The sequence below is a fragment of the Xiphias gladius genome, chromosome 5 (assembly GCF_016859285.1).
Source record: "Xiphias gladius isolate SHS-SW01 ecotype Sanya breed wild chromosome 5, ASM1685928v1, whole genome shotgun sequence".
Lineage (NCBI taxonomy): Eukaryota > Metazoa > Chordata > Actinopteri > Istiophoriformes > Xiphiidae > Xiphias > Xiphias gladius.
This window is the reverse complement of record NC_053404.1, coordinates 9656585-9682364: the sequence shown is the minus strand read 5'-3', so window position 1 is coordinate 9682364 and position 25780 is coordinate 9656585. Positions and strand designations below refer to the sequence as shown.

The window sequence follows — 25780 nt, the reverse complement described above, 5'->3', positions numbered from 1 at the left end:
TTAAATGTAAATAAACACATTATTTATTTACATTTAACCAAGACCACACCACAATACACACAATCTTCCCCTGGCCTAAACATAACCATTAAAAAGTTTAATAATATTGTAGTTACTACAAGTGGATATTGTACTGCAGACATTTTGGCAGAAAAACAAACATGTTGTCTTTGAACAATTTACTGTTCAGTATCAACACATTTGTGACTTTTCATATACATAAATTAACAAAATATCGTTATTACATTAATATAAAACGTAATCCAGTTGCAATTACATTTCATACATGACATATTTGCTGTGGCAGTTTAACTGTATAGAAATTCAATTTTTAGGTGGCAGGGTTATCTTAAATGTTTTTAATGAGACATAGATCTGAATAACAATGATAATGCATATTGTGTTTGCAGATGTGTCCTAACTGGAGCGTGTCAATAGGAAACAACACGGGGCCAAGGATGGAGCCTTGGGGAACACCACGTCTAGGGGGCACAGAGGACGAGGAATCACCAACACCTAAGATCTAAACCAGTCTAAGGCAGTATCCCGGAGGATAACCCAATTTTCAAGTTGATCCACCAAATTTGTATGATTAACAGTATCAAAAGCTGATCAAGCATAATTAAAATCACCAGTATCAGCTCTTTGTAATAGATAACTGATTACCTTAATTAAGGCAGTTTCATCAAAAACCTGAGTGAAAAGTTTTAAAAATCTTAGTCACATTGATAAAAGAGATCAACATTGAGTTAACCAATTTTTCTTAAATTTTGGCAAAAAGCGGTAATTTGGAGATAGGCCTGTAATTTTAAAATCAAGAGGGTCAAGGTCGGGTTTCTGAGAAGTGAGTTGACTATTGCACACTTAAGGCAGGAGGGCACCAATTATTGTGCCAGTAGAAAGAGAGCTATTTTGAATGGTTAAGATAGTCGGGCCAACAGTGTCAAAAACCTCCTTTAGAAATATACTAGGCAAAATAATAAAAGTACATGATGAAGATTTTAATTTAGCAAATGTGCCTTTTAAATTGCATAAGCAACGTCAAGCTTGTTCAGCAGGGCAGGGAGATCATTATGTCGGGAGTGGTCATAAGTGACATGACAGATCTGGAGTCTGATACCATTAATTTTGTTGGTGTAAAAGGATAAAAATTGTTCACAAATGATTGGGGTGGGCTTCAGTACTATTGTCTGGGTGGCAGGTTAATCACAGAACTGATTGGTTGATTATACTTTTTATTGTTTCCTTCACAGACATCCAATAAGGCAGTGCAAAGCGTCTTTCAGATGAGTATTCACACACACACACACACACACGCACACATGCACACACACACACACACACACATAGTAGGTACAAACAAAGTAAAATTAAGAATGGTGAAAACTACATTTAAGTTAAAAATTAAAAATACAGCAAATCATGTTAATAGTAATGATATAGCACATATACACACATATGGGATACAAAAGTCTGAGACGACTTTCCCATTCATTTGAATGGGATATATATATATATGTGTGTGTGTGTGTGTGTGTGTGTGTGTGTGTGTGTGTGTGTGTGTGTGTGTGTGTGTGTGTGTGTGTGTGTATGTATATATATATAGTCTATATATATATATATAAATATATATATATATATATTTATATATATATATATAAAACCAGACTCTGCACCTCCAGAGGCAGAAACACCTGCAGAAAGCGACAAGAGGAGAGAGATGAGAAAGCACAATACTACAGGAGAGAGAAGAAGCCAACTTAGTAAGAAGCATTAATGGGATATTAATATTTATGGATTGAGATGGAGAGGAGGAGAGAGGAGCTCAGTGGATCATGGGAAGTCCCCCAGCAGTCTAGGCCTATAGCAACATAACTAGAGGATGGTTCAAGAGAAACCTGAGCCAGCCCTAACCATAAGCTTTGTCAAAAAAGAAGGTTTTAGGCCTACTCTTAAACATAGAGAGGGCGTCTGCCTCCCTGACCCAAATTGGAAGATGGTTCCACAGTAGAGGAGCCTGATAACTGAAGGCTCTGCCCTCCGTTCTACTTTTGGAGATTCATGGAACCACAAGTAAGCCTGCATTCTGGCAGTGCAGTGATCTAATGGGGTAATAGGGTACTATAAGGTCTTTAAGATATGATGGTGCCTGACCATTAAGAGCTTTGTAGGTGAGGAGGAGGATTTTAAATTATATTCTGGATTTTACAGGGAGCCAATGCAGTCCATAAGGCATGCTTGGAGTTTAGCCAACAGATTGGTTTAATCAGGCTTCATTGACAATTACAACTGAGTATCATCTGCAGGTTATGGAGTGTTTCTTAATAATTTTGCCTAAAGTAAGCATATATAAGGTGACTAGAACTGCTCGAAGCACGGAACCTTGTGGAACTCCCAACTTTGAGTATATGGAGGATTTATCATTAATGTGTATAAACTGAAATCGATCTGATAAATAGCACTTAACCTAACTTAGAGAGGTTCCTTTAATGCCAATTAAATGTTCCAGAGTATTCTCTCATTTCCTTTTGGGCTATTCAAGAGGCAACAAGTGGGGGTAAAACCAACACAAGTACCCAAGCTGTTGCTGTCTTTTGCATGACCCTCTGCCAATAGTTGGCTAGGACAGGACCATTAAAGAGCATATGGACAATGTCACCTTTTTCCTTATGGCATTGCCAGCAGAGGTTTCAAATACACACTTCTGCCCTATTCAATCTCCCAGCTGTCCAGTAGAGTCTACTGAGTATTTTAAATTGAGTAAGTTTAGAGTTCTCCTATGAGAATCGCCACCTTAAAGTAGTGGAGGGGTTTGTGTGACTCAGTGATCCCGGAAGTTGTGTTGTCAAAGGCATTAAACTCTGGTAGGGTCTCCCAAGGCAAACTGGTCACGGGGCAGAGGCCAGACCAAGAGTGATTCACAACAACCAGATGACAGGCAAACTTCTGGACTGCGTCACCTCTCCCAGGTTAGGTAAACTGTGGCACCATCCTGGAGCCAGACCTGGGAGGGGAGGGAGCCGGTGAACATCTGGTGACCAGGCCTTGACCCATGCTGGGTTGGGCACAGCCCAAAGAAATTACATTCCTGTGAGGGAATAGCCGTCTTATCTCTCACCTCTCAACAAACTCTCTGAATAACACTGAGTGGTGCAAGAAATCTGATACCTGCACCCCATCATCAAAAACACCTGAGAATGTGAAAACCATTTCAGATTAACTTTCTCTGGAACCACACTCTATCCTTTTTGTGTCTCTACCTTTTCTGGAGTTACCCAGGCAGGTGTGGGGATACTCATGAACCTCTGGCCGCTGTGTTGGAGTTCTTCCCAGAGAACGAAACAATCGCCTCGATAATTCTGCAAGTCGCTAAGAGGTTCTGATTGTATTTAGTGTTTATGCACCTAACAGCAGTTTGGAGTATCTTGCCTTCTTGGAGTCTGTGGGTGGGGTCTTGGAAAAGGCACCACCTGGGATTCTATAGTCCTTCTGGGGGACTTCAACGCTCATATGGGCAACAATGGAAAAATCTTGAGGGGTGGGACTGGGAGGTTCGGCCTGCCTGATCTGAAACAGAGTGGTGTTTTGTTGTTAGACTTCTGTGCTAGCCATGGATTGGCCATAACAAACACCATGTTCGAGCATAAGGTGGTTCATAAGTGTACTTGGTACCAGAACACCTAAGGCCTAAGATCAATGCTTGACTTTGTGAGCATATTGATCTGCGGCTATATGTTTGGCAAATCAGGTATAGAGAGGAGCAGAGATGTCAACTGATCACCCCCTGGTGGTGAATTGGATCAGATGGCAGGGGATGCAGCCAGACAAACCTGGCAAACATGTAGTGAGGGTGAACTGGGAACATCTGGTGGAGTCCCCTGTCTGCGAGGTCTTCAACTCCCTCATCCAGAAGAACTTTGCACAAATCTTGGGGGAGGTTTGGGACATGGAATCCAAGTGGAATCCGAGAGGAACGTTATGGTGAAGAGGGAGCTGAGTCAAAAGTTAAAGCTTTCAATTTACGTGTCAATCTAAGTTCTGACCCTCACCTATGGTCGTGAGCTTTGGGTAGTTTATCGTAAGAATGAGATCGCCTTAGAGATAGGGTAAGGAGCTCTGACATCTGGATGCAGCTCGGAGTAGAGCTGCTGCTCCTCCGTGTCAAAAGGAGCCTGTTGAGGTGGTTGGGGCATCTGATAAGGATGTCTCCTGGGATCCTTCTATTGGAGGTCTTGCAGGCATGTCCAGCTGGCAGGAGACCCCAGGGCAGACCAAAAACATGCTGGAGAGATTATATAACTCATCTGCCCTGAGAATGCCTCGGGATCCCCCAGAGGGAACTGGAAAATGTTGCTGGGGAGAGCTGTTGCTGGGGACATTTGAGCTGCCTTGCTTAACCTGCTGCTACTGCAACCCAACCTTGGATAAGCGGCATAAAATCGATGAATGGAAGTTTAGACCTGGCATCTCTCTGAATTTCAAGCATATAGAAGATTGGGTAGGTAACTTGGTGCCTGTTAAGCATGCCTGTTGGGTGGCTGTGGGTCAGGACGTAGAGTGGGTTATCCACTAACTGGAAGGTCGGTGGTTCAATCCCTGGCTCCTCCAGTCCCCATGTCAAAGTATCCTTGGGCAAGATACTGAACCCCAAATTAATCCTGATGTATCATTGGTGTGTGAATGTGTATGTGGATAGAAAGCACTGTATGAATGGGTGAATGCAGCATGTAGTGTAAAAGCACTTTGAGTGGTCAATAAGACTAGCGCTATATAAGTGCATTCCATTTACCTTGGAGAAATTTCCATAAGTCTTTTTTCTACAGATTGTACAGTTTTCTGAAATCGTTAAATGTTCTTAAGGTAATGTTATGATTGAGACATCCTATTTGCTTGAACCCCTTAGTGTGCCACTCTATACCGAAGAACAACTTCCCTCCTATTTTCAATTTTGGATTATTCCACATTTAAGATGTGGAATATCCGAGAAGGGGAGCTGATCCTTCTTTCTTGTGTATATGATATATATGATATACATATATATATATATATATATATATATGATATATATATATAAGAAAGAAAGATCAGCTCCCCTTTTCGGAGGATCATCTTAAATGTGGAATAATCCAAAATTGAAAATAGGAGGGAAGGTGTTCTTCGGGATTATATGTATATATATATTCCTAGTGGGAGAAATTATTGGGTTCTTGATATAATTTTTGGACTTTGGCTCAAATAGCCTGATGCCGTGAATGGGACATTCAATTCTTCCTCTACATCTACCCGTCTGTCATTTCTACTTCTGAAAAGGGAGACTATCTGAGCCCCCATGAATGCTTCCTGGTATAGTCTAATATTGGTAAGTCTCAGCCCTCTGCATTCAATTTGGGAACTATAACCCTTATTATAGTTGGATTCTCGCCTATAATGAGATCTGCAACCTGTCCCAACCTTTGAGAAGGAGTTGTATCTTGTTCGAAGCCGGGGAAACGATCAGATATCATGTTCTCAAGCCCTAGGTTCAGAAATCTCTAATTCTGAAACTTAATTCTGTAAGAGTATTTTGATTAATGCATCACCTCAGATTTGGCCAAGTTCATCTTATACCCAGATATTTCTGAAAATGAGTTAACCAAATCCAACATAGGGGGCACAAACTTTTGTGGGTCTGACATCAGAACCAGAATGTAATCAGCAAAAATTAAGATTTTGTTTTCCTGACCACCCATTGTGACAACCCTAACAGATCATTTAGTCTCATGGCCTCTGCAAGGGGACCCAGTGCGACAATAAACAAGAGCAGTGAGAGTGGGTCGCCCTGCTTACTCCAAATCCTGCTGGGAAAGCAGATGACCTCAGACCATTAATTACTACCCTAGATTTAGGCGGAGTGTATATAAGCTATATAAGAAACCCCAGCTACACGATCTAACACTTTTCCGCATCTAAAGACAAAGCAGCTATTGGGGTTTCTATGTCTTTGGTCTTCTAGATTAAATGCAAGAAGCATCTGAGGTTGTCAGAGGAGGTCTTGCCCTTCACAAACTCCACTTGGTTTCGATGTTTAATTGTCTTTATTACATAATTTACTCTCAATGCAAAAAGCTTTGTAAACTTAGCACAAGAAACTAATGGGTTGGTAACTTTCACATTCTAGAGGGTCTTTACCCTTTTTTTTAACATGAGGGTGATTTTGACTCTGTCAGGGTAGGAGTTGCCCTGCGTCAGTAGCAGTGTTGAAAGTTTTTAAATCTCAGGGCTAAGCTCCTCTGCAAACTTCTTATAGAAATCACTAGGTATTCCATGCATAACTGGGGTTTTCCCACTAGGTATCAGTTTGATTGTTTTATTTTGTTCGTTGAGAGTTATTAGATGCTCTAGATCCCTCATGTTCTCTTGTGAAAGTTTAGGGAGATTAAGTTGTGCAAAAAGTCTGTTTTTGGCCATCTGACCCTCTAATCTGTAGAGTCCCTCATAAAACTTTTTAAACACATTGTTAAGTTCTTTATGATTGTGGACCAGATTCCCATTTTTGCCTCTAATCCCCCCTATTTGAAGTGCAGCTTCTCAGGCTTTCAACTGGTTGGCTAGCAGTTTACTAGCTTTGTCACCTGACTCATACCATTTTTGTTTCAATCTACAGTAGTAGATTGAGACCACTTTCATCTCAGACTTTTGGACCCCACTGTATATAGGAACTTTTTTGCTTTTTTTGTGAAAATAGTATTTGGTTCATATTTAGCCTTAACTAACCTGGCAGGGCATGCATTGTTAGGATTTTCCTTGTGTTCCTTTTCCAGCCTTTTAAGTTCATTAAGTATGTCATATCAAAACTCTCCCTATGTAAGCTTTAAAAGCATCCCATATATTAACCGGTTCAGCAGTTCCATTATTAAATAAAAAAATGTTCAAATGTGGTTTTGAAGGTTTGCGCAGGACCCCTCTCTCTACAGAACGCTAGTATTCATCCACCAACCTTCAAATCTTTCTTTCTCCAAATGCAATGACTAGGTTGTTGGGGCGTGCTCTGTCAGAGCTGTTGTGTCTTTACAACAGGCTCCAATGCTTTCAGTCAAAGAGTGTGAGATCAAAAAATAATCAATACAAGAATAGACAGAATGTTTATTTTAAAAGAATGTGAACTCTCAAGTGGTTGGATTTACATAAGGCCCCTATAGAATCCTGAGTCCGGGAAGGTCTATCAATGACAGATCTGGATCTGTGTAAGAACACCACCCTAGACAACAGAATGTTAATTTGTTTCAAGTAGCTTAACACCTTTCACCTTTTCACATATGAGCCGAAGCCGTAAACCGTACAGTTCTTACTCATTGCAGAAGATGACTGGCATTCCCACCCCTTGCAGATAACAACAAACCCCTTGTAACAAACCCTCCATTTTTTCACGACCCTCGCACTCCACAACCACAGAACCGTGTTCCCATGGTCTTCTGAATGATGTCACCCCAGCTGAGTTATAGGTATATATGGACTGCCATATTTATGGCCTAAGAAAAATCCTACAAAATTTTAAATGCCACAGGTCGCATTAATTAAACATGATTGAATGTTTCCAAGAGTGAAAAGTTTAGCCTAATGGTATAAAATATGGCTACTATGAAGACATTGAGATGAAAATACGACACATAGATCGGAATAGAATACTCAACATACAACTTACAATGTAAGTCCGTATAAACCACGTTAAAATGTGTGTAACCCAATGCGATGAACAATGTACTTACATCATGTCCCTTTTTCACTTTTAGTAGCAAAAGCTACAGGGTGGGATACAATACTGTTCGTGTTAATTCACGTCTTCTTAGCTTCCTTAGCTGGGTGAAGGGTATAAACCCACCTCTTCACTGCTGCTCTGTCCTCGTTTCACTGACTGTAATCCAAAAAACTGCTGGGTATTGTTCTGAGTATTGCACTCCCCATTTCATTCATATGCGTCTGACCTATATATGTCTTATTTTTTCTCTGTCTGTAAACCATAGAAATCTCACCAATACATGACAGGGGCCAGTGATGCCCCAGCCCTGTGGATTACGTTTTAATGCTGAGTATCCAATGCACCCTCTCGATGATTATGTTGTCCATGTTTTCTAAAGTACCCGTAAACAAACTCTGCAGTAGATCTTTCACACGGAACATCAATTTTTGCACATTTTCATGCCTTCTGGTACGCCTTTATTCCGAATGTTGTTTTTTCTACTGTAGTTTTCCTGGTATTCAAGACGAGCCTCGAATTGTGCAAGTTTGCTATCCATGTTCTGCACTAGGTTGGCCAGGCAATTACTCTCATCTTCCATTTGTTAGATTCTCCCTTCGGCTTTGCTGGTTCTGGGGCCTAGTTTGGTCATGTCTGCTTTCAGTTAGTCCAAATTATTAGTCCAATTAGTTAGTCCAATTCGCTTTCATGTCATCTCCTGTTTTCTGTATTTTCTGTTGCAGCTCTTGATTCATGTTGCGAATTTCTTTAAGTATCTCAGAGTTGTCTCCCACCATGCTGCTTGCCATATCTGTGTTGTTAGCTTTGTTGCTTGTTACTTTCCTACCCCGAGGCCATGTCAAAAGCAGTTTGTTTATTTTCTGACCAGGAGTTTTTCTTGTTTGGTAAGTTTTTGTTTTGCTCATGAGTTCTATCTTTTAGACAACTTTCTGAATATAAAATGATAAATATGGCGAATATAATTTAACAAACACAGTTGAAGCGTCTCTGCCTCTTCAGCAAGCAACTGCTTCTTGCCACATCATCACTGGAAGAGATGATGTGGCTCAGAATTGATTGTTTTTAAAAGGACTTTGGGGTTATGACAGATTGTTGCAGTAATGCTGGAAAAATAGGATGACCTGGCATCATGACATCTTTTAGGTAAATAGACATCAGTTCCTTCAGAAATACAAATGACACATGCATTTGTCCTTTTTCCAATTCCATTAAGCTTGTCTGCATTTTCTCTTTAAAGTCCTAGCATATTCATTTAGCCAGATGCCCTGGCTAAACAACTTCTACTATTTTGCAGTAATCAATGATGTGATTGCACTTTAAACTCAAGATAACCATCTTGCAGTTTGCACTGATGTCAGAGAAAAATAGTGAAATATCAGCAAGTAGGGAATTTTAGTTAGATGTCCTAGGGAGTCACACAAACCCATTTTACAGCACATAACCACACACATGGACACCTACAACCTGTACATGCACCATCTGTGTGTGTGTGTGTATATATACAGTATGCACATTTACATGGGCTATCTCTGTGTGTATACTGTAGATGTTTTGCATGAGTACTGGATGTGTTTATGTTGAGGGAGAGTACAGTGTTCCCGCCTTGTTCTCAGGGGTGTGTACCAGCATGGTGTGCAGTACACATCTTAATGATTCAGAACCCTTGGAGAGCCCCCGGCAGCTTGTCTCCCAAAGAGACTTCTTAATGTTTAATGTGAGATAACATGCAAAAGTAGGCTACAGGAAGACTGCCTTAACACAGAGAGCAGTGACATAATGTTAGAGGTGCGTTAACCTGACTTACCAAATTGTCAACATCAACATTCAGAATACCCTATACTTTGAATGACTCTTTTAATATTACAGAAATTAACACATATTCAAACAATTTTATGAATACCTTTACACTGTAAAATAGGTCTTAGTTTGGAATTTTAAAAACATAATAAAGCTTCTTTCGCACTCTGTATTCATCAATCTAAAGCGTAAAAATGACTGATCACCTTAAAAAGGTTGGTAAAGTCAAATAAAAAAATAAGAAACCTTGTGAAAGAACAAGAGAGGTAAAAGATATATGAAGAAAAAGGGTGAAAACACATTTTGCTTTCTGAAAACCCTATTGCTCACATTACCTTGATGTGTGGGTTCTCTTTGCGCCAATTATTGTGCCATTTTCTCTCTTAAGTTAAAGAGTGAAAGAGTTGACACGGGGTACATACATCACATTGCACTGCCAGGCTCTCTTTATTGCAAGTTGTTATAGCTGAATAATTATATTTATAGGTTTCTTTACTCATAGACAATGATTTGTCTGTGGTCAGCTTTCCAATGGCTGTGTGAATATGCTTCTGTGTGTGTAAGTACAAAACTCCATTTATTCCTACAGTATGTGAGGATGGAGAAGAGTGGTCTTTAAGGAGGAACTTCACTGCTAAAGTTGTAAGCACAATTTCCATAAAGTATTTAATAGCACACAGGCTGGATAAAACACAGCAGAATGAACAGAGTTGGGTGTTGTGAAGTTGTTGCCTTGAGTGCCATGGAAAGCACGATGCAAACAAAATATATATAGATGATCATGAATTTGCATAGCAGAGAAACATACATCACTCATTAACTCTGATTATCCTGACATCCTCCAGGTTTAACATCCTGCCTTTCTGCAGCATACTGATCAAGAAAATGTTTGCTCAAATCCAATTAAGATCAAATCCTTTCTAAGCTTTAATATGAAGCAAATTTACAACCTTAGTCTGGAATTAACACAGAATTATTATGGTCTCAACAAATAAAAGCTAAGCCAAAACAGACAATATGGCTCAAAAATAAATGGGAACTTCTGGCCTAAATTCACATGCTACATCCCCAGGGCAGTAAACCTAACCCAGTTAAAAATAAAGGTGTATAATAATGTCTTGTTCTAAAACATAGCAACCACAAAAAGAAACTTAAGGATTTTTAACCTAAAGCCATTCCATTACTTTTTTCTACAATAATATTTTATCTAGATATACTTATTTCAAACGTATTTCAACATCCAGCATCTACGGTAAATTCTATTCAGTTACAGTGAGATCCAAAAGTCTGAGACCACTTTCCCATTCATTTAAATTGGGAGAATTAAGAAAAAGCATGGATCCTTTAGGGCAAATTTGGTAAAATCAACTTTAGTAAAATTCTCTTTTTAAAAAAAAGTTCACAGCTGACAGCTGGACCTGGTCCATTGTCACATTAATAATTACATAAATGAAACAACCGCTGACTACTTAAAAGCAAATCAAACTGCATTTAGTCAGATGCAGTTATTGGTATTATTTTCATTGCTAGATTATCTTTAATAATGTAGGACATGATTTTTTTTTTTTTTCATAAGAAGCATTCAGATTAAATTGGATTCAAGCCTTTGGATGAAATGAAATACTTCTGATGCCATAAAATGTGACTTTGAGTGGCTTTTCATGCTGAAACATGTGACCATTTGTTAGGAATATCAAGGCCATATATTTAAAAAAAATGGATTATAAAACTGAACAAACTAGAAGACTCACCATTTTTTTGGATGAATTTATTCTCTTTTCTATTCATTACCTCTCTATAGTGCTTTTTAACATTCATTAAAAAAAAAAAAAGACGCCTTTTTCCTATAGGTGCAATATATAACATAATAATGAGGCTTTCCATAGAAATTTAGACTATACGGCAACTTCATCCACTTGGCCGATTCAGGACTACTGTGCAATCAGCACGTAATCCCATACAGAACGACAGTTTCCCCTTGACATGCACACACTTTCAGTAAGCCTTCTCTCTGAGTCATGTATCCCACAATACCCGTTTGGTCTCAGCAGGTCATGCGTGCCACTCCAAACTCCAGACTGACAACAGCTGGCTCTTCTTTGGCCAGCTCACTGTTGTATGTCCCTTCCAGCTCTCCATAGCTCTGCTTCCTGCTGTCAGTGACACTGCTGCCCTCTACTGTCCGCTCTGTGTCGGTGCTCTCCGTGGCCTCCTCACCCATCTCCTCCTGCTCATCTTCCTCCACCTGTTGCTGCACTTCTTTGTGGTTGATGGGTGCCACCAGGATGAGGGAGTCGGGACGTGGCGGGAGGGTTTTGGAGTTGGAGCACTGATCTCTGGTGGGAGGAGGTGCAGGGGGTTCAGAGGTCACAACGGGAGTCACACCGAGCTGTTGGAGTCTCTGAACAGAGACAAAGGAACAGGACAACATAAAGACAGATGTTTTATTCAGAAATTCAGAAATATGAATTACGCACTGTAATACTTTTCATCATTTGATCATTTTTACTCAAGTAAAAACACACTGAAGTGTCTAAAATACCCCATGCTCAGAATATCTCAGCATATCTGAGGTGAATATTATCAGTTTAAGTATTTTAAATCTTTCAAGATTAAACATAAATTCTGTGATGGTACTGTGGGTTGGTTTTTATGTGAATGAACTAAAGATGCTTTTGGAAAGTAAATGTAATGTGTGGTAACTGAGATCAGCCAGCTGCAGCTATTTTATTTCAAGACAACAATAAGATAATTATCTTGTCTCAAAATAATGGTGGCCTCGCTCTCTACCATTTGGTTCCCCAATATCACAAGAAAAAACTTTGCTATCCATACAAGATAATTAACTCATGATCTTGAGATGAGATTAAAAAAGTTGCAATCATGGTCACTCTTTTTTCTGTAGAAATGGGATTTTATTTAAAAAACAACAACAAAAAAAAACAAAACAAAAAAAAAAATCAAGAGAACAACAGTATACATCCACACTGAATATCCAAAACAAGAACATCTTAACTTCAACATATAGGCTTCATAGATAAAATTTTGTGTGCCTACTCACACTCTTCAGTGCTTGCAATGTGCTTTCTGCCTTGCGGCTACTCTCTCTCAGGGTCAGAGTGGTTTTGAGGATAGACTGCCGTGGGTGCATGGACCGATCAAACTGGTGATACATGTTCCTCCAGAACCTTGGAACCACAGATGCACACAAAACACAAAAAATAAGATTCCTTTGTAGAATGATAAGGACAAATAAAGTATAGCCTTATAAATATGTAACAATAGCAGGGAGGTGAGGAAGGCTGTGCTGACTTGAAATGGTAAGGCAGAGTGGAAGGCTCCAACACAGGATGCAATTCAGAGTATGCAGGACTGTAGAATGGATTCAAGTAGTTCTGTTTTTCGTTCATTAGAAATGCCCACAGTGAGTGTGTCCGCTCTCTGAACCTGAACACATAATAGTAGTTAAAGAGACATACAAAACATAAAGTTAAAAACAGTCCAATTCTTGTGGTCTTCAAAAACCAAGATTAATTATGCTTTCAAACACAGAAAGCTCACTGTAAAATCATAAATGTATTGTGTTCTATCAAAAAGAAGGGTAAAATCCATGCTTTCTATCATGTTTTGTTGACTTATGCACATATTCATGCTTCCAGTGCAGATAAATGTAAGTAACAGAAACATAGTGAATATAAGCGATTGAATATAAAGACATATGTCTGACTTTACTTTCATTTTTGTTATCCAAACTGCTGTATAAAGATGTGAAATCGTTGTTTTGCTCCATTAATCTTTTGATATTCTGAAAACACACAGCAGAGTAGATAGTGAGTGTAGATTGTGTAATATGGAAATATGGACTATTGGTCAGACTTGTGTGAATTACAATCCTCAGTAAATAAGTGTTTGTTTTACTCTGGTAAAGCATGAGGACATTTTACACACAGGACAATGAGCACCTCAAGGTTTAAACAACCAGAGAAATATCTGAAAATCAATGTGGAATATTTTTCTGTGAGTGTCCTCACCAGCAACTGAAAAATAATGAGAATTAGTTGCTATATTAATTAATCTAGGTTTTGTGTACTGTATTTGTGTGATTGTCTATGTTCAGAATGAGGATATTTTTTCATAGAGAGGACATTCTGGCTAATCCTTACTTCTAGGTTTAGTTAGAGGAGGGACTTCTTTAGTGATGGTTAAAAATGCAGCCACACAGGTTAAGTAGGTATGTCTCTCTATGTTTGTTTACACCTGTTTAAAGTAGAGAGCTGACAATGAATTTGTCAATAGAGGTGTGTCCACTTTGATGCACAGAAAAGTTTTAAAAGGTTATCCTTTTAGAACTGATGAATATGTTTCAGAGTTGTCATCTCTATAGCCAATAGAAGTGAGGAAGTGCGGAAGACTTCAAAAAAACAAACCAACACAGAAAACAAATACTCTACAAAAATGTGTGTGTGTTGGGCTCACTGCAACTCCTCTCTCTGTCTCTGATTGTTGCCAAGGAAGTTTCCATATTGACAGGAGTGGACATGTTCATGGATCTGCAGCAGGAACCACTCACTGAACTCAAATGCCTAAGGAGAGAGTGATCATAATATAAATACAATCAAACATAACACACTGCATGTAAGGCACATACTGTGTATCTGTGTTGATATAATGCACGTCATGTAGCTCACACAGTCCCACACACCTGTGGGAACTGCTCCATCAGCTGCCAGACACACTCCAGGAACTGAGTGAAAATAGGAGACACCTCCTTTGGATCCCCATCCAACTGGTCACATCTACAGATACATAATTCAAATACACAACAACTTTCACATAATAGCTATTAAAGACATAAAGTAGTATAAATAGTATACTGTATACAATGGGGTGAGACCAGGCTGGGTCTCAGGCTGTCAGGAGGGGCAGGGGCAAAAAAATATAAAAGGCACCTGATATATTTACTTGGTCCCCCATAACCAGAGAACAATGATGCATGTTAGGTAAAAAGTCTACATCTCCAATTAAGATTAACGTTTTATAGGGGGATTTAGAATAAAAGGAAAACAGTACCTCTGTATCAAACAGGTTTTACTTTTTAAACAATTATTTTGTGAACATCTCTGTAATAAAATACAAGGAATGGGTTACGTTTTAAATGTTTATTTCTAAAGCACATCTACAGTTAAAATATAGAACTATTAAAATTTTGAGAATTAGCTGTTTAGAGCAGTCTCAGGGAAGCAAGAAGTGTTGGGGAGGCGAGAAGCAAGATTGGTGAAATCGAAGGAGAAGTCATCTTTTTGCCACGACTTTGGAAAAGTTCATGACCTCATTATGGCTAATTGGGACGTTCCTTTCAATTGACAACAGCAAAAGATCTGAGAGCCTTCCTTCTCCACATCTGTTTCTAAGCTGGGTCTTCCATCCATCCATCCATTTTCATCCACTTATCTGGAGTCAGACACGGTAACAGCAGACTGAGCAAAGTAGTCCCAATCCCAAAGCATTCCAAAGCCAGAGGAAATATAGAGTCTCTCCAGTGTGTTCTGGGTCTACCCGGGGTCTCCTACTAGTTGGACGTGCCCAGAAAACCACCAATGGAAGGCACACAGGAGGCATCCTGATGGAATGCCCGGACCACCTCTACTGGCTCACTTTGTTGGAAAGGAGCAGTGACCCTACTCCAAGCTTCCTCCGGATGTCTGAGCTCCTTACCCCATCTATATGGGTGAGCCCAGCCACCTTACAGAGGAAGCTCTTTTTTGTTGCTTGTATTTGCGATCTCATTCTTTCAATCATTAGCCAAAGCTCATGACCATAAGTGAGAGTTGGAACGTAGATCGACACCTTTGCCTTACAGTTCAGCTCCTTCTTTACCGCAACGGTCTGGTACAATGCCTGCATTACTGCTGACACTGCACCAAATAGAGGTGGAGGGGCTGACTCTCATCCAAGTTGCTTCACACTTAGCTGCAAAATGCCCCAGTGCAACCTGTAGGTTGCAGTCTAATGAAGGTTAAGATCAGGCAAGCTAATCCTCCCAGTCACCCTCCTCCAGGTTTCTCCATTGTTGCCCACATGAGCACTGAAGTCCCCCAAGAGGACTATAGACTCCCTATGTAGTATCCTTTCCAGAACCCCACCAACAGACTCCAAGAAGGAAGGATACTTCGAAACTACTGTTTGGTGTATAAGCACAGACAATAGTCAGAGCCCCCCTCTCAGCAACTTGCAGTAGCGTAGAGGCAACCCTCTTGTTCTCCAGGGAGAGCTATCCCAGCACCCACCTGGCGCTTCACACCCTCGGCAACTCCAAAAAAGGTGTTGGTGTGGGGCTGGACCCTCACCATGAGTTTGATTTCAGAGCCAGTGCTGTGCGTGAAAGTGAGCCCAACTACAGTATATCCAGAGGGTACCACACCACTCTTCGCAAGAACTCCTTCTCTTTCCCCACCAGAGAGGTGACATTCCATGTCCCTAGGATCAGTCTACGATGCCAGGGATTGGCAAACCTCTGTCCTTGCCTGCCACCCAGTTTACATGGCAAGCTGGGACTTGATCAACTTCAGTACAAGGCACAGTATCTCATGACTGGAAGGGCACTTCACAATGATTTTCTCCCATACAGTTCACGCTATAGGGCACTATGTTTTTTGTTCACTGAAAGGGCACTCATCATGGCATCATGTTTTCTCACATGTGGGGGCACTGACAGTAGTCATTAAATATGAAGAACTATAAAAATTGCAAAAATGCAATTATGAGATCCTGCTTGAGTTTGCTCTAATAGCAAATACTGACTAAACACCCAGGTTATTCCAGTTGAAACCTCACCTGTCGGCAAACTTGTGACCAAAGGAGATCCAGTCTTTCTCTATCAGTACCTAAATGACAAATGTAAGGGAAAAGCAGGCATGATGCAAGAAACACAAACATCTAGCAGAAGAATAAGTTCATATTCACATTAGCTCTACGGTCCTTCTTTAAACTAGTGCCAAACTCTGTGTGTGTGCGCATATGTGTTTGTGTGTGTGTGTGTGTGTGTTTGTGCATGTGTGTGTTTGTGGCTGGTACCATGAAGCCTTTGATGGTACGGTAGTACGGATCCATGAGCAATGCCCCCAGGGAGCAGACTTGGGCTGTTCTATCCCATCCGTCTGAACAGTGAACCAACACACTGGCTCCTTCCACTGTCACCGCCTGGGATCAAGAGTATCAAAATATTGTGATAAGATTAAAAAAAATAAATTTAAGCTGTCCCTGACAGTCAAAGTCTATGATGGACTAGTATAGATGGGCCAATGATGAGCAGGTTTGAGATGGACAGTTCAGATTTAAAGAAGGTAGAGATGATGATATCATAGTGGTTATTACTGCATGTTTTAAATTTTGTTTATAGGAAGATCAAGGTAATATATGGCATATTACCTTCAGAAAAACACTTGAATATCCTGAATAAAAATAATGTTAATGTGCAATTAAATGCACTTTCAGAGAAACAAAAATCAAGGAGAAGGAAAGGGAAAAAGTTTACCTTGGCGAGAAAGATAGCTGCGTCTACAATGGCTTTGATATGCCGCAGCCAGCCACTACTCTCCAGGCCAACCAAGTAGTCACTCATGGAGAGAGACCGAGTCCCAATCACTGTCATAGAAAGAAAGTAGTTTCAGATTAACCATTTACTGACTACTTGCACCTTGTCTGAATAATTATATAAGTACCCTTCTTAACAATCTGCAAAAATGCACTAACAGTTTTAAGCTGTGTTTAACCTTCTATCAGCTTCTGCAGGCTGGTCCTCATTACATGGATGTTTTCGATGCCAACAAACTGGAAGCGGATGTTGGAGTAGTTGTCTTCATTCTCATAGCCTTTACCTGCTGCTCGGTTAGCTAGTGCATTCAACTGCAGGAGAAAAAAACAGATAAAAAACAAACAATTGCAAATCTTCTGCTAACTAATTGTTTATGTAGTACTGAACCTAGTCATAAATACAGTACATTTAAGGCATTTGTTTTTTAACTTGATGAATGGGAAAAAAAAAAAACTAATGTTAATGAACCCTGTACATGTTATTCTGAGGACTTTGATTGGCTTTTACCAACTTACCTTTGGCCTAGTATCCATGACGTAGACAAATCGGCTGTTGTGATTAGCTTTGCTAATGGCCTGCAGCATGCTCTCGTCCTCTAAGCATCGTGCACTGAACCCAGAGAGAGGCTGACTGCATCGACACACTGCTGCCTGTCAGGATGAACAGAGTATAATGATCAGCACAAGGGCAGTTACAATAATACAAAATACTGCTGCTATATTATCAACTAAAACTAGATCATTTGACCAACCATTCATTACCTCCCTCCATGTCTCACCTATAATTTAAAAACAGCTCAAAATAATTGTTTGATCTATATCAAACTGACAAGGAGTTCAAATGTCAATAACAATTTAACTATTTCGTTTTTTGGTTTGGATTATGAACAGAAAACAGTATTAGTGTTTCAGCTTTCCAATCCTTAATGGATAATTTGTGGTACGCTATATAGGCTGTGCTTGTACCCATTCAATATAAAACCAAGAAGTCCATGTGCCCAAAATGCACTGATTCAGTGCAGAGTGCAAACAGTTGATTTGCCAAGCCTTTGTTGAGAGTTGGGTTTTGACAAGTTGACACATAAAATAAATCCCACATAATATGGGATAGAAAGCAGGCAGGACAGAAAAGCCCTTTTACTGGAAAATTAGGAATCAAAATATGTGTGTGTGTGTGTGTGTGTCTGTGTGTTTATGTTGAACAAAGTAGTGAATTCATATCTTTCCAATTTTAAAATGCAGTAATAAGGTATGCACAGAACATGTTGATTATAACTTTTTTTAATGTACTTACAATGCTATAAAATGTGTTTAATACTGTTTTTGTTTTGCAGGTCCCAATGTTCATCAGTGCCTCTGACATTTTTGTAGAAAAAAGATATCTTGACGACTACTATCCAGATTTCCCTGAAATGTCATGGGCCTTTAAACAATGATTCCTAACAATTTTGGTGACCCTCTGACTTTTCATCTAGCACAAATGAAAGGTCAGAATTTCCATGTGTACACAAGAAATCATAAAATATAATGAGCAGATTTCCATGAAATATGTTAAGCACATACATGTACACAGAGGACAAATCCTTTCCATGTTGGACATTTTATGAGTTTTCCTGTAGAGTGACTCTTGGCCAAAATCTCAATTTTGCACATTCCCATTAAATTTGCTTAGCACATTAATTTAACCTAGAGAATACACCCTTTCAATTTCAATAATCCTATGGCCTTTCCTTTAGTGCCATCTTGTGGAAAATATTTATGTTTTTTCTCTCTTACTAGTAAGACTTTAAAAATTATAAATATGTCATTTATCCCTTTAAACAAATATGTGTTGTGGGTGTAATGTAGAGTACATTGCAGTTGTTATGGGCCAATAATTTGGCTTTCAACCGGATGTCTTGTTTTTTTAAAAGATGCCTTCAGATAAAGTGATGGATGATTTTCTCAAAACGTGTACTCTACTACACCTTTAATAGCAGTCTTGTTACATTCCATGTTGATTTTTTTCCCTTTCACATTCTCTTTATAAACTACAACAAACAAAAAAACCAAACCCAACTTAATAAGATAAATGTATACAATGTATACAAAGACGTCTTTTTCCTGCTCTGTAAAACAGATTGTACTCTCTTGTGTGCATGTTATTATAGTTTATTAAGTACCTTTTTCTCCTGGTAGAAGTATGTGAGTACAGGAAAGCGTCCTTTGCTTCTGAACTTGGAACTCCCCACAATGATAGGCTTACTCGCTGTAATGGGAACATACAGGTCCCGTGGGTATGTCTCACACACCTGGTAAACCAGACACAAAACATATAAACATCACATATACAATCACGCACAGGGACACAAAAGATATTGACAGACATCTCCTGGTTTGTGAGCATAAGTATCAGAAAAACATGCTCTGAACCATGAAAAATGGTGCTGATAACAATTAGTCGTTCAGCACAACAGATGAGTCTACCCAAGAAACTATTCTGTATGTAAACATGTTGAACCTTGAATCAAAATGTTAACAGTAATAGTACAAAATTATAGTTACAGCTCATAATATTCTGCACTTTCCTGATAGCAATCATTTCTTTAAAGTAGATGTCAATTTTCTTTAGATTCAAATATCTGACTTTGGATTGAAGTTTTGTTTGTCTATCATACTAGAGTTGGAGCTAATATTTAGCACTGGAGCTAACAGTTTAGCTCTAGTGCCCTCTTCTGAAACTGCACGCATGATGTCTTAATAATGCTTTGTAATGTCCAAATGGTTTGTCTAATATACCATAATAACCGATTTCCTAAAATACCACCACACCCTCACTCATAGTCAGCTAATTAGAACATAGGGATGCCTTGCCTGACATTTGAGCTGGCAAGCCTGGAGAGTGTTTGGTGAAAGCACACTAAAGTGCTTTGTGCTTTACAGTGTGGTAGGTGAAGTTTATGGTACACAGAGAAAGTACCAAGGTTCAACAACTGTCAGTAAATCCAGTTTATACTGGGCTTGCTTTGTACCATTTGGGAGCATTTTTCATTTTTCTAATTTCACCTCTAAGTTTTATTTTGTCACTTCCTCTGCATGGACAATATGTCCTTCCATCGACATAATCTATGTTGTTTATCGATTTTGTCCTGATTAGGAAGGATTTAAAGCTATAAAAGGTGTATTATTACTTAAAAGTCTGGCCTACTGCAGATCTTAGCTGTGAATTTTGTTAAGAAATACCGTTACACTGTGGAGACTATTTGCTTGTTGTTCTCCCTTTCAGCACATAAAAGAGGCAGTTATGGATGCGACATCAAATGTAACAAAGAAGTACCAAAACTTGCCGCAGATCTTCTGTCTGACAAATCCTCTCCCATTATTGTTTACAAGACATAGCGAACTGCCTACCTTGTAGTCTCTGTTGACATCAGTGAGTTGCCATTGGTCGCAGGGGACACCCATCCTCTCAAACTCCGCCCCCAGGTCAATGAGCTGCCATCCTTCCTCTCTCTGTTGGTCGTTCTGTTTGGGGTTGTAGGAGAAAGCATAGAGCTCCTCATAGGATACTGGGCAGAGGAGAAGAAAATCAAAGAGATTACTTAATAAAACACAAAACAAATATGTATAACAATGTGTATTTATGTTTCTATTTTATGTTATTATACTATCTATTACATATGTAGAAAGGGTAAAAACAGGAGGGGGCAAGAGAGCAACAAATGGATGGAAGGTCCATGATAGGATACAGATCCCTACGTATGGACAAGCAGAAACACTGATTTTAACACAGACGGACACACTGAAACCAACCAGGCCGTAGAAGATGCAGGAGTGAGCTGTAGATGTCATGGCAGTCTCTTTCTCTCTGTACCACAAAATGAACCACCCTGAAGTTACGACACTGGATGACCAGAGGACAGCCTGTGGTGGTCAGAGAGAGCTTCTCCATTGAGGCTATATGGTGATGCAAAATCTGCAGGGATAGGAGGGAGGAACAGACCAAAGAGAAAGAAAGAGATAATTGATTATATTCAGTGGATTGCTGGTTTAAATCAGGTGCTGGTTTGTTTCTATTTATTTGACTGAATTACACTGAAAGGAAAAAGAACAAAATCAATTATTTAACAATTACAGCAGCACATTACTAATAATGCATCTGTGTACTATGTATAAAGTAAGCACTAGGAACTCGTATGACATGTAAGTCTGTATGTCCCTAGTGATCATGAAGAACCAGGATATAACAGATAGGAAGAGATGGTAAAAATATGGCACTGTGTCAGTAAGGATCTAAATAACCAAGAAACAAATGGTGGTTTGAAACTGTGTACTGTATATACACAAAAAAAAACAAGACTGTCATGATTACCTAGTGTAACACCCTTTAAAGCTTATTCAAGAACAACAGATTTAAAATTGTTGTAAGGGGACTTAGAAGCAAATCACTGGCTTTTAAAAAGCACAATTATATAGCCTGGCATTGGTCCACCTGCTGCACACCTACATCTGTCATCAACAAAAAAATCTTTATGCCTTGGAAGACCTTAGCTCACTGTGGCATTTGAAGCTCCTCATAAAGATCTGTGAAGTAAATAAGAATGAAGTATAAATAAAATTCAGAATACTGAAAGATGTGTTTAATATTTTATGAAGTACAATAACTGACAAAATTCTGACACCGTCTCACTCTGACCTAAAGACTAATTGTAAATTTCCTCCACAGATACATACAGTATATACCGCACAGAGCACATGCATATTGGGATAAATTCCCAATAATCCTGTGTCTTAGATGACTGCTCTAGGCCCATTACAGCAGCATTGTACATCTCCTAATTAAAGTTCTTCTATTACTTCCATGTTTCTCTCATACCCCTGCACTCCCATTGTGTTGCCATTGTCAAATTATAAAAAGGAGATCAACAGCAAATATCTGACAGCAACAGCAATGATTTTGCTCCTGGCAACATTACACTGCATAAATATTTCCATTATGGGAGTGCATGAACAATATATTGCAGACCAACATAAGTTAATTAGAAGGCTAAAAACAGGCCCATGTTGTCAAATGAGCATCCCCAGTAACCCAAAGAAATTAGCGTGTTTGAAATTGTACCATCTCACTTCTGATCTTTGGCAAAGTGGCACCAGCAGGTGAAATTTCTGGGGCATATGGGTAGTAATCACGGGGGAAAATGTCTCCAATGTGGAAGTCCTCCCAATCAGCATCTAGCCCAACCTGGACTGGTGTGGTATACAACACTTGGCACTGTAAATTGAGCCCAACTGTTTACCGTTTTTTTGTTTTGTTTTTTTTTTTACACATTTTCATCAAAGAAATACCAATGGTACATCTACAGTGGCTACATCCATATGTTATGTGCTTGAGATTGTGAGTGATACCTGTAATACTAGCAGAATGCAGGCACCACCAGAACTACTCACCCAGATCTCCTGTCCGGCAGAGGTTGAGTTGTTAGAGCTGCTCTCCACAAAGATAAGATGTGTAGCTGTGAGGTACAGTGTGCCATTTGTGGATTTGTTGCTGAAACGATCCAACAGCCGCACCTGCTCCACCTACAAAGAAAACACACACACAAACATGTAATAGTTGGCTAGTAGGTAGCAATAAGGTTAACTTCTTCAGCTGGGTGTAAAGTTATGTACAGGATATACTGAAGAGAGGAAAAAAGGATGTTGCTAACAGGAAAGACACCTGTTAAAAAAATCAATGTAAGTGGCTCACTGTAAATCAAACAAAACTCTTATTTTTCATTTCAGAACATTTACTCAAGTCACAAGTTTTCACACAGGAAGAAGGTTGTGGTCGACTGGTTGTAATAAACAACAGGTTTTATATCTCCTCATGGTCAGAATGCCCATTCATAACTCCATTAAATAAGATTTAGCAGAAAACCTCCAGTCCAGGATAAATGTACTTCATTAGTGTATGCATATTGTCTATTACGCTATACTACTTAATACATATCACAGACCTTAACAAGATCAGTCCCAACATGACAGGCATATATTCTGAGAAACCGTTGGAAAATATTGTTGATGGACATTAAATATATGTGCAGTCTACAGGGTTGCATTCCTGTCAAATCCCTTTTAGCACTAAAATCCATTAGAATAAGAGTTCTCCTTATTGAAAAGGGGTATGCAGATTACTAGTCACATTCATTCTGTGACCAAAAAGCTATTGGACTGTTGGTTTTGGACTGTTTGCTGATGTTGCTGCTATCTGTCCAAATCCATGATTCATCACAGTAGCGGTTCTCTTGTTAACTCAGACATCCTCTCCTCTGTTTCCGTTTTCCTGTTTTCAGATATGATGAAATGGTTGAACCTATCTCTGTCTCCCAGCAACCAGCAGGACACAGCTGTCATAGGCAGGCTTCTTACCACATACAGGAGGGGCTGTGTGCAAGTGAATGAGTGAGTTAGTGAGAGAGGAAAAGAGAGACAGAGCATCTAATTCCGTCTCAAAGGAAAGTTGATGATCTAAATGTTTACATTTTTGTAAACTAATGATGCGGTCTAAGCTATCCTTCAAAGTACTTTAAATACAGTGTTCAACCAACACATACCTCAAAAAATTGCCTACTTTTTTCACAAGTTAATCTTTCTAAAGCAGCATCAACTAATTTCTGATGCAGATTGACCATGGGGTTAATACTACTTAAAAACAGTGTCATGGACCAAAATACTGTCAAAACGAGACAGTAGCAGTCTTTTTAGACAAAGTGAAAACATCTGTTTGCCATTTCTAGATAGCATTACTGACCTCCTGTGCTGTTTCATTTAAGCAAACAAACAGGTGGATTAAGACGGCAGGGCCACACCCAGTCTGCATGGAATCACTCCCACCTGATCCCAACGTATTCATATTCCATTGGAAATGTTGTTGCCTAAGAATTGCGTGTACTTTGTTGTAAAGTAAAATTATCCTGGAGCCTCGAAAATTAGGTCACACTGCTTCCTAATATGATAAAAGAAAGCTCATCTTTCAATTTATACACCTTCACAAATACACTTACAAAAAAAGAGTAGGTCTAGCTTGTGTCTCCAGCTTGTGAGCTACAGAGGCCTATGTCGAAGATGTCTGAGCAGTAAATGTTAAGGGAAAGCCACCTAAACCACAAACACTGCAGTCCAGAAGGATTTGGAAATTGACATGTTTTTTGTGTGTTTTGTGTTGCCTTTCTACCCCAGTATATTGGATTTGACTTTTAATCTGAAGGTGTGTACAGTGATCCATACTGGGATAACAGTGTATGCACTGTAGCATTTTTAATAAACAAATTACTTAACTTTACAGAATGAAAAATGGAATTGGACCATTTAAAAAAAATTAAAGTCTTCATATTTAATATCTGGTTTCAAATCATTTGAAATCAATTACTGTTTGAAGCCTACAATCCCCAGACAACACCAGCTACTCGTTATCTTTTCTAGTGGTGCTTTCCCTTAACATTTACTGCTCAGACATCTTCGACATAGGCCTCTGTAGCTCACAAGCTGGAGACACAAGCTAGACCTACTCTTTTTTTGTAAGTGTATTTGTGAAGGTGTATATATTGGCTTCAGTTTGGTCTTCAGTAAGTGATTTATAGGTCAGGGAATTGACTTCGTCAGTAAAAATCATTCAATGTGTGTGAAAAATCCCAGTCCTTAGTTGTTTTGGTTATGTGTTTAGGATAACTGTCCAGATGATAAAATAGTGAGACTATATAAACAGAGGTCAGTCCTTTAATGATCACCCAGGGCGTGAACACCTGTATAGTCAGTACTGCATTTCTGATAGGTCCATCAATGTTCCATAATGCTTGAATGTAGCTTGGGTTCTACTTTTGATGTTTTATCACAATGGATGCACTGACTGGCTTGATCGTGTAACGTTAACTCCATCATTAAAATGGCGTGCAACTAGTAACATTTCAAAAAGGAAGCCCAGCTGTCTGCTGCACGGAAAAACAAACAGCTCATTGATGCTCGTCACGTCTGGCACTCCAAGCTGCTGGCGACACCTGCTAGCCATCATGTTATTAGTTTGATCTACACACTTTTAGTCTAAATATTAATATCTAGCTAACGTAACCACACTACAACATTACAAAAATCCCCCACAGACAAGGCCATGCTGCTGACTGTATCCCATCCATTTGCAATTAGCTAGAAATGTTAGCTACCTTTGGCGTTCGGATATGCTCCATTCCCCCGGGGCAAAACAGCTGGCAGCGACTGCAAAGCTTCAAACGAAACCTTACAGAGAAAACTGTATCATTGATAATGTTATGGCTAAAACTGTTGCACAGACTGCATTTACTCTGTCTGAGGCATACGATGTATGTTTATTGTCAATTATTTTTACTCCTCCATCCGCGTAAAGATCCAGGCAATCTCGTCAATACTTGCGGTGTGGGGTTTTCAAAAATAAAAGCACAAGTTTATGAACGCATTTAGATAACAAAAATTATAACCCACTCTTTTGATTGCGTGTGTATTTTTAATTAGTAATAACTAATAATAATAACTGTTTCATCTTGATTAAGCACAATGTCAATTACTAAACTGCACCATATACGCACAGTGTATTGAAGTAATAATAAAATAACTAGATTTTAACCCCTGGCTCCTGTACAAGATGTGGCCTCAAGATTGGGTAAT

General features: G+C 39.2%; 1 protein-coding gene across 1 annotated transcript; it reads right to left on the bottom strand.

Moving 5' to 3' along the window:
- Positions 1 to 9604: 9604 nt before the first annotated feature.
- On the bottom strand, positions 9605 to 25523 carry mtmr6 (myotubularin related protein 6). Its single transcript, XM_040127144.1, has 15 exons — positions 25303 to 25523; positions 22553 to 22684; positions 20918 to 21080; positions 20516 to 20673; positions 19288 to 19416; positions 17642 to 17776; positions 17305 to 17437; positions 17067 to 17176; positions 16607 to 16732; positions 16367 to 16416; positions 14235 to 14328; positions 14009 to 14115; positions 12845 to 12979; positions 12594 to 12720; positions 9605 to 11933 (listed from the first exon to the last, which is right to left on the bottom strand). The coding sequence occupies exons 1-15, from the start codon at positions 25324 to 25326 to the stop codon at positions 11577 to 11579; spliced, it is 1980 nt and encodes a 659-aa protein (XP_039983078.1). The 5' UTR covers positions 25327 to 25523; the 3' UTR covers positions 9605 to 11576.
- Positions 25524 to 25780: the final 257 nt, after the last annotated feature.

Excerpts from the sequence above, each read along its gene's own strand:
- mtmr6 (XM_040127144.1), bottom strand. The coding sequence starts at position 25,326 with ATGGAGCATATCCGAACGCCAAAG. Across the intron at positions 12,980-14,008 it reads AGACAGAGAGAGGAGTTGCA|GTTCAGAGAGCGGACACACT; the intron begins GTGAGCCCAACA and ends TTATGTGTTCAG. Across the intron at positions 12,721-12,844 it reads ACTCTGCCTTACCATTTCAA|GTTCTGGAGGAACATGTATC; the intron begins GTCAGCACAGCC and ends TGTGGTTCCAAG.